This window comes from Camelus dromedarius, chromosome 28 (assembly GCF_036321535.1).
Source record: "Camelus dromedarius isolate mCamDro1 chromosome 28, mCamDro1.pat, whole genome shotgun sequence".
NCBI classification, from domain to species: Eukaryota; Metazoa; Chordata; class Mammalia; order Artiodactyla; family Camelidae; genus Camelus; species Camelus dromedarius.
Genome location: NC_087463.1, coordinates 14816191 through 14834290, shown reverse-complemented (window position 1 = coordinate 14834290; position 18100 = coordinate 14816191). Strand labels below are relative to the sequence as shown.

The window sequence follows — 18100 nt, the reverse complement described above, 5'->3', positions numbered from 1 at the left end:
CCTGAAAACCGCAACACAACAGGGCAAGAAAGAAAAAGTCCAAGATATTAAAATGCCTTAAAGCCTGCCATACCACTTCCTTTAATGAAGCTGGAGACTTCCTCGAGTCTCGAGCTTGTGTACCTGGCATGGCTGATCTTGGCCAAAACAAACTCGCCGGCCCTGTGAATCAAGCTGCAGGTTCCGATCCCTGCTGCACTGGCTCCTGAAGATCACAGACCCAGGACTGCCCCAGAGGACTCGAGCCTCTGCTCGAGAATCTGTGACCCACCGCCCTCTGTGGCGTGACGGGCTTTCCAGTCACTGGCCTGAGTCAGAGGCGGTTTATGACTGCATGTGATCCTGTCGCCTGCAGCAGGGGAATGAGTAATGGTGCAGGAGCAGGACCGCTTACATCACTGCAAGCGGAGATTTTTTTTCCGTGTTTCTCTGCAACTCCATTTACCCCACTCGCATCTACCATCTCCATGTTTCCACTTAGCCCGAAGTGACATGGCCAACTGCCTCTGGGAGGTGATGATCTGTCACGTGTCCATGTGCTGTTCCAAAAATTTCCACGGAGTCTTCCGCTCTCGAGGGGAAGAAAATTAGCCCTTTGTTTTCAGGGATGATGTCAATCAGAAGCTGGAATTTTAACCTTTTTCCCAGAAACTACTTCTAAGATGAATAAGCAGCTCACAGAGGTTTCAGCTGAGAGTGTAGCATGTGGTTACCTGAAAAGATCTCGTGATTGTTTTGGCAACAAGTGCAGGGGAGGAGGGATTTTAGGGGAACCAGAAACAAAGCCTTCTTTGACTCCAGGAGGCAGCTGGGGGTCTGGCCCAGGCCTGACCCCCACGACCTGGCCAGTGGGTGGGATCGCACTGGGGGCTGCCCACCTGTGATCCTGCCTACCTGCATACTGAGAAACACAGGCCAAGCATGGAGGCAGCACAAATATTTACTGGAGGTGAAGGTGTGCCAAGTGACCCTCGGTGGAATTCTGAGCCACTGAAAACACAGTTGAGATAGATTTGAAAACACCTGCGGACTCGTGCTTCTGGGATCACCCCCGAAGGTGGATGACCTCAGAAGCCTCTGGGATCAGAAGGGAGAGATCAGATCACACTACAAGCCTACGTGTAGAAGTCCTCTACATGTTGTGAGAGCATTAAATCATCATTAACTCAAAACGCACAGGAGGGGAATCATGGAGATGAACAGACTTCTGCTGAAGAGAGAGGAATGACTTTGCCTGAAAATTGATTTGGAAGACTACTAAGAAGTACAGGCTGATGTAATCAACACTGCCCGGAATGAAATATTAAAAAAAAGAAAGAAAGAAAGAAAGAAAAACCAAAACAACCCTCCCAACCCAACACACCGTCAGGACCACAGAAGTCTTATCAGTTGCCTCTGAGCTGGTGGGGAGGGTCAGTAAGTACACAGGGCTCTCACCACCATCACACCCACTGAACAAACCACTTCAGAAAAAAAGTCTTCTATTCCTCAAGTACCAAATTCCTATCATTCTGTTCCTGCCTTCACTTCATATCTTTTGTTACAGTCCCCAGTGATAAAGGAGAATGTCCTAAACGTGTTGCTTCTTAAAAATCAGCATTTAGTTGCAATACCAGACTCCCCCCAAAACCTTTTTAAATTAAAAACCCCACAACATATATACATGAGAATCATTCCCACCTTTTCTCCTGTCTAGATAAAAAGCATTTCTTTTCTCTTAAGTTCACAGCTTCCTCCGATTCCCATGGGAATTAAAGTTCACCTTTTCCTCCTCACAGACATTTACAGCGGCAGAACGCACCAACACCTAAGTTCTTTTAATTCCCTCTTACAGCTTAGTTTCCTGTTTTTTGTTTGACACAATCGAACTCAAACACATGTAAACAACATACTTCTCAATGTGAAATAAAGTGTCTTACTAAAGAATAACTCCGATTTGACTATCGGTTTTGCTGTTTCACACTGTTGATACACTTTTACTGTTAGAATTCCACCCACCTGAGACAACATTTAACATTAGGAATGCTTTTTTGAAAGTAACCTTGCTCGATAATATAAAGGCGTAACCTGTAATCCAATTCGTTTTAGCAACATACGGACATACACTAACTAGTTAACAGTTTATGAGTCACCGTCAAATGAGACAGTAAAGAAACAAAAATCACGTGTTAATCATAAAGCATATTCGTCTGTGTGAGCAGTAAGGGTGGGAAAATGACAGTAAAACCTAATAGAAAACCCAGCTGAATATGTTCTGGGCTTTAACTTTTGCTCATAATAATAATGATAATAATAATGATAATGATAATAATAATAATGCATTTAAAATAAGTCATGTAAGCCAAATACTAAGAAGACAGAGATAAGAGACAGAGATAAGAAAGCCCAGAGCAGAGAATCAGGAGAATTCAGACCACAATTCTTTTCAAGTTTAATTGTTTGCTGCCATCCCGTCTAAACATAAGGAGAGCAAAACTGATGGACTACAGCTAACTCTGAACCCCAAAAGAAGTCATTTACAAAGGGAAATCTAGGTACTGCTAGAATAATGCCACCAGTATAAAAACAGTACTACACCAAAAGCAAACTCTGTGCCAACAGTAGATGTTACACATTCATATAATAAAAGCAGAAGCAGACAGTGGCTTCTTTGTTCCTACCTATAATCGTCCTCAAGCCTCATGAAAAACAAGCCATCTCTCCTGCTGCTGGGAAGCGTCTGGTTGGGCTAGTGTTGTGGTCAGACAGCGGGGAATCCACCTCCAGGACTGCTGGGCTCCTGGTCTCGTCTTCCTCCCCTGTGTCGGAGGGCTGCTGGCTCGCACCTCTGCTGCGCGTTGGGACCACCAGCAAGTCCTAACACAACTGAGGAGGAATGCCCCGAGCCTGCTACTTATACCGATGATTCACTTCAATGACAGCTAGAAAGAAATGCTTGTTGGTGGAAAAGGAGTTGAGTCAACTCCACCCCTACAATAAGGATTAAGTAACTCCACCCAGCTCGGCAATTAGCTTAAATAGCCACCCGGTGCCCTAATGTGAAGTTACCTGCAGCATCGCTTCTCCAAATGACAGCCCTCAAAGCTAAGTAGATGAACGCAGGACTTACAAAACAGGATGAGCCATAACCCACGTGCACATGGTTTTATGAATAACTGTAACTTGCGCTGGGCTGCGTGCTTATTTAAAGACAAATCTGAGGTTTCTGGGCAGATAGGCAGTAGGGGTCTGCCCTTCACCTTTTACAGTGAACTTCACTTCTCCCATTTCCTGCATGGGCCCCACACTAGGCAGGCTGAGAGCCCAACCTGCTGCCCCCCCACCACCACCAAGGGCTTACAGTCTTAAAAGGGGGTAAGAAAAGCCAGAAGAAAGGTCGCTATGATACAAACTACGACAATAAACAGAACTGATGGGGGGATATTTGGTGTCATATTAGACAGCACCACCCTGTAAATCCGCCATCTCTGGTGTGCAAGCCCATTATCAGATGAACCCCCGGTGTGCCCTCAGAGGTCAAGGATACTGGGTGAGGCCAGCAGAGCTCACACTGTGCCCTATTTAGGCTCACACAGGTGCACCCACCTGACCACCCTTTATTGAACTCCCGAGGTCAAGTAAGATGTGTGCTCTTTCCTTGGCTTGTGACTGGCACCAAGTTACACCCCTCTGCTCTTGCCTAAAGCAAATCAACCCCCACCCTACAACCCCAGCAGGTGCAGCTGCAACAGGAAGTGCTCCCAACTTGTAGCAAAAAGCTAACCTTCCACATTAACCCAAGTGTTCCTGGCATGCCAGCTGAGAAACTAAACTAGACTTTCAAGTTCCCACAGGTGCTGGAAGGCTGGGATGACACCAGGGGAGCCAGTGACCTCTAGTGGCTGGGAGGATCACTGAAGGCTTCATGGAGAAAGTCGGGATAGGGTTACCATCAGAAACCCTGTCCCCAGATACCCCGGTAGAGAGGCAGGCGGACGGGTCCAATCATTTTCTGTCGACTTTCCGACGAGTTTTTAGGACTGAGCAGGTAAGGTCACACAAGTGCTAAATAGTATAATTTAAGAGCAGGAACTCTACCTTGACTATATCTAAAATTATAAATTAAGCTGTTTTACATTTACACACTGACTGGAAGGTTGAAAAAAATAAGAACCACAATATACTATAAGAAAATACACCTTCACAAGCTTTATAAGTTATTGAACAATTTGCCTGTTTCCTTAAAGATAAAAGGCACTTACATTTCCCATGAAATATTATTACCCAGGCATTATGGGCTGAATATGTGTTCCCTACCTCCAAATTCTTACGTTGAAGTCCTAACAACCCTAGTACCTCAGACTGGGACACAGAGTCTTTAAAGCAGTAACTGAGCCAAAATGAGGTTACTGGCATGGGCCCTGATCCAATGTGACTGAAATCCTTGTAAGAGAAAACTGGACAGACAGGCACAGCAGGAGGACAGTGTGAAAGGACACGGAGGAGACATGGTGGTCGTCAGCAAGCCAAGAAGAGGGACCTCAGAGAAAACCAAGCCTGCTGACACCTTCATCTCAGACTTTCAGCCTCCAGACTGAGACAATACATTTCTGTTGTTGAAGCCACTGCGTGTGTGGTACTTGGTTACAGCAGCCCCCAGCAAACAAGTACACTAATTAAATGATGACTGCATTCCAAGTATTAATGCAAAAAATGAAGACAGAATTCAGACTTCTAATTAATAACCACCCTCCCACGGGCAAACACTTCCTTTCAGTATGTTGACTCCCTCCCTGTCTACTGAGGCTCTGCCGTGATAAAATACATAGGAAAACCTTATTCTGGAAGAAGGGTGGGGAAAGCCTACAAATGACTTTTCCCACTCCACTCTTGCCACCTCCACTCACAGTCAGGCTCACTGACCAAGTGGTCTCCAACCACATCTTACTCCCCAGTCGTAAATCAGTTTCTGCCCAACCTTCACGAAAAATGCACCCAACAACAATCTGAGCACTGAATTAAGAAATATTAACAACGGAGGAAATGTTAAAAGTCTTTTTAGTTCAAGTCCCTCTGTCTGGAGAAGGAAGGTTGAGGACCCAACCGGAGCAGCAGCAGGACGTGGGAATCAATGCTAAAGTAGATTCAACCTGGGCATTCAGTCTAAGCCAGTGTTACTAGCCCTGCCCCCACTGCACTGTTAACTGAGGATAGCCTGAAATGATCAAATACCTTCAATCCCACAAAGAAAAACCACTGCTCCTGTAGTAGTGGAGCAGCTATAGTGAAGAGAGATAAAGATGCAGACACTGGATGGTGGATGGAGTAGGGCCAAGGCCTAAGAGTGACTGGACAGGCTTTCCTAACCTGGGCTCCGCTGACATGTGGGACCAGGTAATTCTCTTGTCGTGGGAAGCTGTTCTGTGCATCATAGGATGTTTAACAGTATCCCTGGCCTCTACCCACCAGATAGCAGCTCTCCCCGGGTGTGACAACCAAAAATACCTCCAGTCATGGCTAAGTGTCCCCTGGGAGGCAAAGTCATCTCCAGCCAAGAACCAATGGTTTAAAAGGACAGAACTTTGTGCAGAGTGAAGGAGTTCTTGGAGAAGAGGAGGGAAGCCGCCTGAGGTGACACGGAAGAAGAAAGGACAAGTGCACTTGCAGACGGGGCAGGAACAAGGCAGAGGGAAGGTGGTGTGTAGTACGTCCCCAGTTGAGGGTTGTTTTTGTGTTGTGTTTTACTGTTTTGTTTTGTTTTTCCCAAAGAAGTAGAAGACAGCATCAGACGCTGAGCGTGAGGGGATTAGAGACTGTCGGGAATAGGAATATCAAAGTCTGGAACAACCAGAGAGCAGAAAGGGAGCAGAACTGGGCTGAGTCTGCAGAAAGACAGTACCATGAACAGAGTGGCCCCAGCAGGCACCAAACTGCAGGCTCCACCGCAAGTTGGAGGATCCAGGAAGAAGGTATGCAGGCTGGCTGGATGAATGTAATTGGAGCTGCTAAAGGAGTACAGACAGGTGCCACAGATGTTTGGTAGTTTCCAAGGTCACTGTGGTCAGCAGTGGTGCAGGGCAACCTAGTGTCAACTGAAACTCAAAACAAGGAAACCCGCTAGGAATCTGTTGCAATAGAAGAAATAAAAGACAAAGAGAGCCTAAAGAAGGGGTATCACTGAGAAGAAAATAAAGAGCCCACAGACCATCTAGAGGGCTAAATACACTCATCCCCTTTGCCTTAATTCCAATCCAAGCAATCATTCCTAAGGCAATAATTGGAGGTCAAGTTGAGCATTGTAAGACCAAGAAGTTCACTGCAAAAACAAAATCAAAAAACTGTAAGCAACCTTCATGTCCAACCACAGAGAAAATAAATGAAAAGATCTCTATGTGTTCATGTCCTCAAGGAATATTTTAAAACATGGGGTTAACATTCACAATATAACGTTTAAAAATGTAAGCCAAAAAACTATACCACACATCACCCAATTTAGAAATTGTATGTATTTATATGTACACATTTTTTAGAGTGTCTGGGTCAGTCTCCATCGCTCCAGGCAATAGCAGATGTTACGATATCTCCAATCATTAAGAAAACGGGATTAGAGTCTTAGAGAAGGCAGAAAAACAGAAGCAGTGGTCAGAGAGGAAAGGAGGGGAACCAGGAGCCAAGGGCTTCATCTAGGGGAGTGTGCTGGGCAAATTCTGGCCTTTCTGGATCTGATGAACAGGAAGTTGCTCTCTTAAGACAGATACATGAGTTTCACAATGTGGGCAGAATGCAGTTAGCAAAGGGAGTGGAAGGGACAGTAGCCTTTCTTGGAACTCCCCACAGCCCTTACTGACCAGGAGAGGCCACAGAAGGCACACCTGTGAATAACCAGGCATAGGTCTACCAGAAGTCTGCCAAGAGGAAAGGCCGCTTCCATCTCTTGGGGTTCACTTTCTAAAACTAAACTTCAAAGTAATATTAAAACTTCATGCCAATTGTTAATTTCTGTATTACTTGTACAATTAAACATAGACCTTCATATGGCTCCTAGCACTTCTGATATATTATCCCCAAATTTGCTCAATATTACTTGCTACACTTAGAAGATAGGGATGGTTTGTAAGATGGGATTGTGTGAAATACCACAAAGGGTCACCCTGGATTGGTATGTTCCAACAGAAAGGAGAGGAAGTGCATAAAAGGTAATTAAATTTTAAGTTCACCTAACCAAAAGGAATTTTAAAAAGTATAAAGGCTGACTCCCTTCAAAACAAGGTCTTATTAAGAAAAGAAAATTTGAACTTTAGAGCAGCATTCCAAAGACTTTTTCAGTGTTTGCATTTTGTTTTAACCTTTGGAGGATTTGCCAGTGACTGAGATCATCCAGAGATTTTTTTTTTTTGCTTTAGGAGCCATTGTAAATTTACCCAAATTCTGCAGCCTTTAAGAACATGCTTCTAAAAATAGTATTACAAATTTCCATAAAGTGTTTACCATATCAGTTAGAAAGTATCATTCTAAACAATATTATAGCATTCTTTCCAATACATAAATTATTTCCATATGCATATATAAATAAAGCCAAAGGACTGGAAGGAAATAAAAACCAAATGGTAATCAATAACCTCTCTCTGGCTATTTGGACCACAGGTGGGTCCGTGCTTCATACTTTATCTTTTCCAATGTCTAATTCTTTTATAATCAGAAAAAAAAACATTATTTAAAAATTGCTAAGAATATATTACCACTTATTTATAAAGAATGAGTAACCAAATGAAGAATCCAAATGCTGGGGGGGGTGGGGGGAACCCAAGTTTTTCTGTTTTGTTCAAATCCAGCTACAGTTAGAAGAGAAACTAGGACACTTGGAGGGGGAGGAATAAATTGAACAAAACAAGGATGACACAGGCAAAGATCTTTACATAACACAGGCAAGGTTTGATGATTACAACACAAAGTCTTGAATTTCCTCACAAGGTCTAAAATCAACTCCTCCTAACCTGGATCAGCTTTTTCTTCCAACACCTTACAAAAAAAGGTTGATGTGGGGTTTACAGGCTTCACCCGTTAATGCAAATCAAGTCGCCAGTGACTTTATCAAAACATCTGAAAAGAAGTTTCCTCATCAAGAAGGGGGAAAGGTCTCTTGAATTTTTAAACAGTCTATAAACGTAAAATCGTGCATTAACTCTGCTCAGGGCATTAGCCAAGATCCGATGACTTGTATCCTCAAAGCATTTATAACCTGACAGCTTACAGACACAGTTCCCCAATTTATGACGTGCTTGACTCTTCATATTCATTATCTTAGGGCAGTTACTCCAGGTTCTGAACACATTTGCTCATGGAAGAAATACCTCAACCTTTGTGATCCAGTCCAGTTCCTCTGGCTATGAAGACGATCTAAGTGCAGATGAGCCCCCAAAGACCTACCCAACCTGGACCTCTCTCTTAAGCTCCATTCTCATCTACCATTACCTCCTTCATGTGTCCACCCTGAGGTCTAAGAGAACTAACGAGCTTCTGATTCTGCCCCCACCTCTTTTCCCAGCTAACCCTTCACATCTCAGTGGCCACCAGCCAGCCAGCCAGCTGCTCCAATCGAAATTTCCTCCATTCTGCTCTTTTCTTCATACATTCAATCCATCAGTAGGACCTCAGAACTCTCAATGGCCAAAAAAAGTCCCAACCATCCACTTGTCTCCATCCTGGATAGCAGTTACTGTCCAGGTGTTCAAACTATCCTCTCTCATACAGGCTACCGCAACAGCCTCCAAACTGGCCGTGAGGGCCACTCCTGCTGCAAAGACAGGGCACTCTCACCTGTCTGGCAGCCCTCTCTGCTGGCTTCCTACAACTTAGGCATAAAATGCAAATGCCTCCTGGTGGCCCACAAAGCCCTCAAGAGCCATAGCTCCCATCTGCTCCTCTCCTCTCCGATGCTCCACTGGCCACATTGCTCTTACTCACGTCCCTGATACTCACTTCCATGTGAGGCCTCGCATCACACTGGCTGCTCCTCTTCCTGAAGGCTCCTCCCCTAGATCTTTAGGCTGGCTCGCATCTTCTGATTAAGGTAAGAGTCTTTATGCTGATGGGAGCATCAACTGGTACCACACGCTGAGAGAGCAAATTGGTAATATGTACCAAAAATTTTAAATCCTAATATTCTTTGATTCAGTAACCCTGTTTCCAGGGAGGTACAGAACTTAATCCAACTTAAATTTTTTTTGCACAGATACTCACTGTACCTTTTCTCTCTTAAAGGAAAAATTAGAAACTTAAAACAGAACGGTGGGTGGGGTAGGGTGCATATAACTCGAACGGTAGAGCGCATGCTTAGCATACACAATGTCCTGGGTTCAATCCCCAGTACCGCCCCTAAAATTAAATAAATAAGTAAACCTAATTACTTGCCCCCCCCCCGACAAAAAAAAGAAGAAGAAAATGGAATGTTGTATATCACATATGGGAATGTTAAGTGACAAAAAAGGGGCTATGAAAGTCTACTTACATTATGATGTTAATTATGTAAAAATACACATTTCCCACCAAAAGACAACTGAAAAGAACGTGCCAAAATTAAGAATGGTTCTTCCCGTTGCTTTCGATAGCATTTTCCTTCTAATTTCTTCTTACAGATTGAGAAAAATATGTAACTTTCACAATGGTAGGGAGAATACCACTTATTTTTAACAGAAAGAAATAATGTTACGTACATCCGACAGTGGTCAGCTTTCCAAGAAACCACAGAAAAGGTGTATTGAAAAGCACAATGTTAAAATAAAGAGCTTCTATGTAAGATATGCAACAAATCAAATGAGAAAAACATTTGTCAACTGTCACAGATATGGAGTTAAACCCCCTACTCTACAAAGAATTCTTACACATTAATGAAAAATTAACAATCTTTAGGAAAAATGGACAAACACTGCAAATCACCACTGCATAAAAGAAGAAATACAAATACGTGAAGAGATACTCGACCTCACTGATTAAAGACATAAAATGAATTATTTTTACCTTCCATAATGGAAACGATTTAAAAGATTAATAAAATGGAGTAATGCTGAGGATGGGAAAAACAGGTATTCTCATCAACTATGGGAGCCAGGGGAACCAGCATAACACTCGGAGGGCAATTCCCCAATGGTCAGGGATATCATAGTGTGTATGTGCATGTCTTTTCATCCAGGAATTCAACTGCAGGGATTTATCTACAGGAACAACCACACACAGATACATCAGTAAACACCACAGAGCTTTTAAAAAATAGTGTTGGGTGACATCATGGATGTATTAACTAGGGGGAAAAAACAATGCAATCTGGTATCTCTAATATGATCCCATTTTTTTGAAAACAGCAGCTAACTTGGATGGAATTCTTACTCTGTGACAGACACTGTTCTAAGCCCTTTAAGAGCATCACTCAGTTGAATCTTCACAATAACCCTCTGAGATAGGTAGTGGAATTATGCCTGCTCCACAGATGAGAAAACTAAGGCTGAGAGAGGGTACATAGAAGTTTGTATCCAGATGGCCCCAGAATGCACATTTCTACCTCCCTCTCTCCCATCCAGACTCAATACCACAGCCATAAAAATTCTGGGGAAGGAGGCAATACTATCATCAGTTGAACAGAAATTCGATGGGTTGGATGGACAGAACAGCAAAACCAGAGTCCCGCGTGTGCAGAGGAGAGTCATACAGGTGGAAATATTCTGTAGGAGCCAGAAGGGTGAGTAATCAGGAAACTTTACTTTCTCTAGCTTTTCCAGTTGCTGCCTTCCTCACCTAGGTGTGGTCTCTGCTGGAAGTGCATGCAGGCAGCTAAAGATGGGAGGGGTATGCAGCAGCCACACGCAAAAGGCCACCTGCTGGCCATCCCACCAAGTCCTTCCCAGGACCTCATCCTGACACACACCAGTGCCAGGCAGGCTCCTTTGATGAGAATTGGGCAACCCGGAGTCACAAGTGCAAAGACAAGCAGACAACCAAGAGTCATCAAATGGGTGGAAAAACCAGGCCATAAAACGTCAGGGGCATGAGCTTGTAAAGGGAGCACACAGACAAGAGTCTGAAACGGAAGAATTTTAAAGATTCATAATTAACATCCTCACAAAATCTGAGAGGGTATCAGGGAATCAAAACAAGCACAGGCTAGTATGAGAAAGAAAAAGAATCAGAGACCTAGAGAAGGAACCAGGATTTTAAACTTCAAACCACAGTGCTGTTCAGCCTTCTCCACAAGGAAAAACGTGAAATGCGGTTAACCGACCAGGGGTGGCTTTTTACATCTGAGGAGGTGGTTCAGAAATCCCCGCTCCCTCTCTACCCACCAACATCCACATCAACCTCCACTCCACCCCCTTAACGTAGAGAAGGAGTGTTTCGCCCTTCTCTCCACATTTACCATTTACATTCATGGGTAAACAGAGACCATGTCCTTGCTTCACAACTGGATGTTACAGACCTTTCCACACCTTGCTTCTCATGCATTAAATTTCTCATAGAAACCCCTCCAAAATCAACTCTAACAGCTCTAATTCTTTCCGTTCAATGGCTGCATAATATGACACGGTACAAATATTCCATAAAGCTAACTGTTTTGCAACTGATGGGCATTTGTATTTTCAGTATTTTGCTACCTTAATGGTACAATAAACATCTTATACGTATGCCTTTGTGCACAGACACTTCTATTTCTAGAAGACAGACAGGTATCCAAGAGAAAGGCTGCTTAGGGGAAAGGTATATTAATTGTTATCTTTAAAACGCATTGCCGGTCTGCTTTCCAAATAAAGCACAGAAATTCACATTTCCATCAGTATTATGAGATGCCATTTCTACTACACCCTTGCTACCAAGAAGTGTTATTTTTCTCTTGTTCTTTTTTTTTTTTAAACCAGTCTGATGGGTTTAGAGTAAGGTCTCAATGTTGTTTTAATCTGCAATTCCCTAGCAAACATGGATTGTTTTTTATGGGCTTCCTGGCTGTCTGCATTTGCTCTCTGAGAACTGCGTGTTTATATTCTTTGTCTATTTTCTGAGTCATGTTTGTCTTGCCAATTCACAAGTTATCGACAGTAAGCCATTGCCTGTCATACATGTTGTAAATTTCCCTGTCTATCTTGCAGGTATTAAATTTGGCTCAAGAAGTTCTCCCTCACCCCAAGATTATTATATATTTATTCTTCTATAGGAACTCTAAATGGAAGTGCAATTAATGTATGTATTTAATTTGGGGATAACTGAGATCTATATATGTATATATGTTATATTCTTATTTCATATCCTTCACTACAAAGGATACAGGTACCATACTTCTCAATTTCTTCCTGCTATTGAGAAAATAAATGCCTGACTTCCATTTCCAAGTCCTTGTTTTCAAAACAGAGAAATTTTTAGTGACATTTTTTAATCCAGTAACCTTGACAAGTTTTCCCCTACTCTAGGCTCTTACGTTTTCTAGACATGCAAATATTTCACTACCTCACTACATTCACTAGAATCACTAAAACAGTGTTAAATAATTGTAAAAGCAGACGTCCTTTTATAATTCTTAATTTTAATTGAGATAGTCTTAGTGCTTTGCCTTTTAGAAAGTATCTGTTTTTGGCTGTTTTTAGAGTAATATATAGCCTTTTCTAAGTGTAAATGATTTTTTTTAATTTTATTTGCTTTTTTAAATTTCATACATTAGGGATGGCTGCTTAAATTACCAAATAGCTCTTCAGCCTCTGCTGACCTTGTCATGAACTCTTCTTGAATATGCCGGGTACAATAATGAGTTATGGTGATAACTGTTCCTAATCATCACTCTAGTATTACTGGAATAAACTATTGATTTTGGCCTTTGGATGCACTCAAGAGTCTATTTCCTAATAAGGAATTTGTTTGTGCTGAATTTCTGCATTTACTTTCATAAATATTAGTCTATACTTTTCTTCTTTAAAATTTACCAGGTATTAAAACCGAAATTATGCTAGCTTTATAAAGTGAACTAGGAAACTTTCCATAATTTACTATGTTCTTGAAGAGTATAAGTAACATTAACATTTTCTGTTTTTTAAAGGTTAGATAAAACTCAGCTGGAAACCCATGGAATTTTGGTGCCTTTTTCAATAATAACTGTAAAAAACATTTTTTTTTAAATTGAAGTGTCGTGAGTTTACAATATAATGTTAATTATGATGTACAGTATAGTGATTCAGTTACACACACGCACACACCTCTTTTCATATTCTTTTCAATAGTAACTTTTAATCACCTTTCCTACCTCTTCTATAGTAATAGGTCTTTTCAACTTTCCCATGCTTCTTTAATCCAATTCAGGTAATTTGCATTTTACTAAGAAATCAACTGTTTTCAAATGTGTTTCCATAGGACCGCATGTAGCATCTTCCTACAAAGTCAATTAATCTCTCCTCTGTCTTCTTATTCTTATGTTCTATTCCTGCCCTCCCTTTACCTCAGTTAAGATGATGGGAGTTAATTTTATTGGTCCTTTCAAACAACCAGCTAATGGGTTTATGTATCCTTTAAATTTTATCTTCTGTTTTATTAGTTCTAATTTTTATCTTGGTTATCTCTTAATTCCTCCTACCTAGTTTTTAATTTTTGTTTATTTAGTTTTTTTCAAATTTTTTATGATACACTTTTATTTTTCATCTTCTTTAAAAATGAAGGTTAGCTTTCCCTTTTTAGGTGATGTTCTACAACATTCAGAACTTTCATGCAGAACAAGAAAGAAAAATACCCAAGATGAAAATTGTAAGGGCCACAGTGGGAGTAAGCAATGGAACGAATCCACCAGTTGGCTTCTGCAGAGGAGGGGATGAATAAACCAGCAGGAGGAGGAGGAAGAGGCATCACCACCTCCTTAGCACAGGCTGAGTCTCAACAAAATCCTATCATCTCCCTCACCAGTAGGCTTTTACCCTGCATTTCACATTCTGGGTAGAGTGATCTGATTCATACATAGGCTTAAAAAAACAAAAATCCCACCAGAATAAATGTTGCCATTAGTGTACATTTAGCCTAATATTAAAACTTCCGTGTGTAGTCAGAATAGTGTTCCAAAACTCTAGGGCATCACAAGATCACGTATCAACAAAGACTTGTCATGATAGTGAACTTAACTAACCCAAGAATGTGGCCTAACGCCTCTGAGATGCATCTTCAGGACAGGCTGATAGAAAACTGCCCGGTGATCAGAAGAACTGGTCACTCAGAACCCACTCTGTTTCCAGGCTCTGCAGGGTAAGTAAGAAGCGACCTTGTCTGCGTGATTGCTTCAGACAGCAGCGCTCATGAATTGATGCCGAAGGGACAGAAGGAGTCTGCATACCCCAGGGTGGGCGGCTCTGACCTAATTAGAAAGCTGTCTAAGGCTAGAAGCAAAGCTGAGACTATTTCCTTCATCCTTGCTACAGGGAACTCCAGAAGACTTACAAGGGGAGTCCCCACCTGGCCTGGCAAACTTGAAGGTGACACTCAAATAAAACCACCTTCATTTATGCTCTACTAATTCAGAATTATGATTTTATGATCTGAAAAGAGTTTGGACTCACGTTTCCATTTTTAGACTCTATGACAACAGGCGGAGAAGGAGGCTCAACCTACTTATGGGAACAAATTTTAAGAGCTCTGACTCATGTGTGCACAACCAAAGTGCTAATAATTTATCTGTGCGTTAAAGCAAATACTTCTATATGGGTTGCTACCCTAAGTCCTTATAAGAACTGAAACCGAAAAGAAATTTCTAACATGTTCTATATTTAATTTTTCTGTTCCTAAATATTTTCCCCAGTGAATCCCGGTAAATAAAACGTTACTATTAAACCCCCATTATAACAGGAGCTCTTTGGAAACAGGAACCATTTAATGTTCCCGAGGGTCTCTGAAACCACTGAGGAAATAACACACCCTTTCCCTTTAGGCTGTATGTCCTTCTTCTGGGGACAGGTCCACAATTCCACCTCACATCAATAACCTCTTTAAGCCATCTGCACGTCCTGATTAACCGCCAGATGTCACACACCAGGGCCCCTGTGCGAGTACAGGGGCGAGGTCAAGGGTGTATCTGGGCCCCTGAGAACATCACTGGGGGGTGGGAGGGGTACTGCTGCTACGAGGTACCAGATGTGTTTATAAGCTGGAACAGGCTCCGGGGCTGTAAGCTATCAAGTCTACAGTGCACATATATGCATATATATGCCTATATGCACATAACTCTGTCTGCCTGAACCCATTTTTCAGGGAGGGGGGATGTTACCCCAGAATTATGAGTCATAGTTCATATTCAAGGCCCACTACTGGCTATAAACAAGCATTATTTTCAACTCCCCAGAAAAATCTTTTAAAATGAGGTCTTTGGTTGGCTGGCTTTTTTCTGCACAGCACTCTGGTTTTCATCTGTCAAAATGAAATGGAGTCATCTCTGTTTTCCAAAGGTCAATGGCAACCAGCTACTTGTCATGGTCAAGGAATAATCTGAACGGGTTGGAATTTCCAGATATTCTTATATCATCCCTTGAAGTACTCAGAATTTCGCATTCTGGCAGAAATATTTCTGTTTCTGTTCTTTGCAAACAATTACATGCTAAAGCTTAAAAGGCTGAACTAGAGTGTGTTTTCATAGGGCAAAGGGCATGAGGGGAGAAAGGCACTCAGAGGGGCTTTTTCTTGTGTAGGGAGGGGTTGGAGGACAATATCTAAGGGTCACTCCATCTCCCCATCACAATGGGTACCGTGGTGATAATCTACAGGGTACCCCAGTGAGAAGGTGATTACATCCTGCCAGCTCATTAGTGCTTCTTGTACGTGCCTAATGAGGTCAAGGAGAGGGGAACCCCTAGGCCTCCTCTCAAACACACACACACACACCCCACAATGCCTCCAGACTGGCCAGAAATTCTGCTGTCACTTCAGTGGTGTAGCCTGTCCCCTTGCCCCTGCTCTCACCATCCTCTCTCCATATTTTGTATTCTTTCTCCCACAAATCTTCAACCTTAACACCAGCTCTCTACTCTCAAATTACCATGTCAGGTGAAGAGGGACTCATCCCCTCATTAAGCAGCGTGTGCCTTCCAAGGACTGAAGTCTGAGGACAGAAGGTCAGGTCCCAATGCAAACAGAGCTCCATGAACACAGAAACTGGTGTCGTCCGACTGGAAAACTTGGTGTCACCTTTAAACTGACTTCACCAAACTCAACTAACCACGCAGACGCTGCAAGTTTCAGTGAATCCCGCACTCAACGCATAAAGGGAGCATCTTTCATTCCTCTGAGAATCGCCCTATTTCAATTATGAGGAATGGAAAGAATTAAGGAAGCCTTCATGTGGAAGTTGGTATCGGAACTGGGGCTCACCAGGTCCGCAGGACTCAGACACACAGAGGAGGAGGACCTGGGGCATTGCATGAAGAATGGCACCAGGGAAAAGAAAGTCAGGACACACACAGGGAATGCAGGCTGTTCAGTTTGCCAAGAACGGAGTGGAAAAGGAAGTTAGAGGGGAATTGGGCTGGACCAGAACCACACTCTTATACCAGGAAAAGGGTACGGGACCTTTTTCACAGTAATGTTCTTTCTTTTCTTAATTACTGGTGGTTTCCATTATTTTCTCATAAGTCTTCAACTAATGACTAATGGAAAGCCCTGAAATTTGAAGATTCTACTTCCTACATGTTTTCTATTCTTATTGTACGCCAATTAAGTTAATCATCTCGTTTTCTTCTCCTAATCGACAAACTCTGCTGTGCCTGTATCAGTTGTCTCTCTCTCTCTCTCTCTCTCTCTCTCTCTCTCTCTCTCTCTCTCTCTCTCTCTCTCTCTCTCTCTCTCTCTCACACCCCCTCCCTCTAGTCAAAATAACCCAAGCTACTTACGATTATAAAACAAACATTCAAATATTTTTACCAAAAACACTTCTACTAAATATAACTTCCATAACCTTGCGAAAAGCCAAATATTTTTGCCAGGTGACTGTGTTTATCTTCCTTTAATCTCTTGTGATTCCTCTGGCCCGCTGTGAACACAGCAGATTACGGGGCTCCATTTCCCCCATTCCAACGCACCCACGATTCTTGACTATTGAAGTGCCAGCTAGGAGCTGGTGGCCATGAAGCCACATTAGTTCATTAGCAATTAATTAAGAGGCCTAATGACCTAAATAGCAGGAAACACAAAAGGGTTACAATAAATGAGGACACCTACAAATGATTCTCCATTACTTACTATACTAGCTCTTAGAACATCTTAGAATATCTTGTGATTACTCATAAGATAATATTTATTCAATTACTTTAACTCTCAACCCAGATATCTTGTACTGCAGAACTCACAGGATATTGGGTATTGTATCTGATACACATTCTACTTGGGGGAGGGGGTGGGAGGGTAATTAAGTCTTTTTTTTTTTTTCAATGGAGCTACTGGGGATTGAACCCAGGACCTCCAGCATGCTAAGCATGCACTCTACCACTTGAGCGATACCCTTCCCCCATCCCGATACGCGTTCTATCTGATATAACGTTGAACTCCTCTTTCCTAGTTTTTATTTTTTAATCTATTTTTTCTTCTTTCTTCACTGTACCGTTAGATTCAGAGCTAGAGTTGCAGCTCACGAACTATTTGAATTCAATCTTTTCTAGAGTTTTAGTAACTTCTTTCTCCTTTCTTCAACTTTTACGTTAACTGACTTTCAGAAAGATGGACAATACTTGTGAAACCTTTCATGTAATGAAGGTTAATGCTACAAACACTATAGAAATTCTTTAAAATTTTCAAAAATTAAAGCTCAGAATTATGCAATCCCCATATATCATGACCTGTCAGTCAACATGTCTGTAACAAGAGTAACAGTAACTTTCATCTGTTGGGATGCCTATCCATCATTAGTCTACAATGATCTCAAGATACCCTGCCCAGTGAAGATTTTAAGATTTCTATTAGACTGTAAGTGTCTAGAAGTCAAAGGACTCAATCCTCTTTGTATTCCAGATAACCAGCTGTCACATATACCCTAAGAGCAAAATAAATGCTTACTGTGAAAGAAATGAATCATCCTTAACTATTCTGTAAATGTATTAGGACCTAAAACACCTAAAATGTGGAGTGCAGA

At 42.1% G+C, this 18100-nt stretch overlaps 1 protein-coding gene across 8 annotated transcripts in view; it reads right to left on the bottom strand.

Annotated features, from left to right (window-relative positions):
- NEDD4L (NEDD4 like E3 ubiquitin protein ligase) overlaps nt 1-18100 on the bottom strand; it is a 299087-nt gene that overhangs the window by 155493 nt on the left and 125494 nt on the right. Inside the window, exon 1 of one of the 8 annotated variants that reach the window (XM_064480370.1) lies at nt 2661-2913. The exons of the other annotated variants lie outside the window; for them this stretch is intronic. Coding sequence (XP_064336440.1) covers nt 2661-2683 — 23 coding nt within the window. The 5' untranslated portion in view covers nt 2684-2913. Of the gene's footprint in view, nt 1-2660; nt 2914-18100 lie in introns of those variants that run through there. 8 annotated transcript variants of the gene reach the window in all.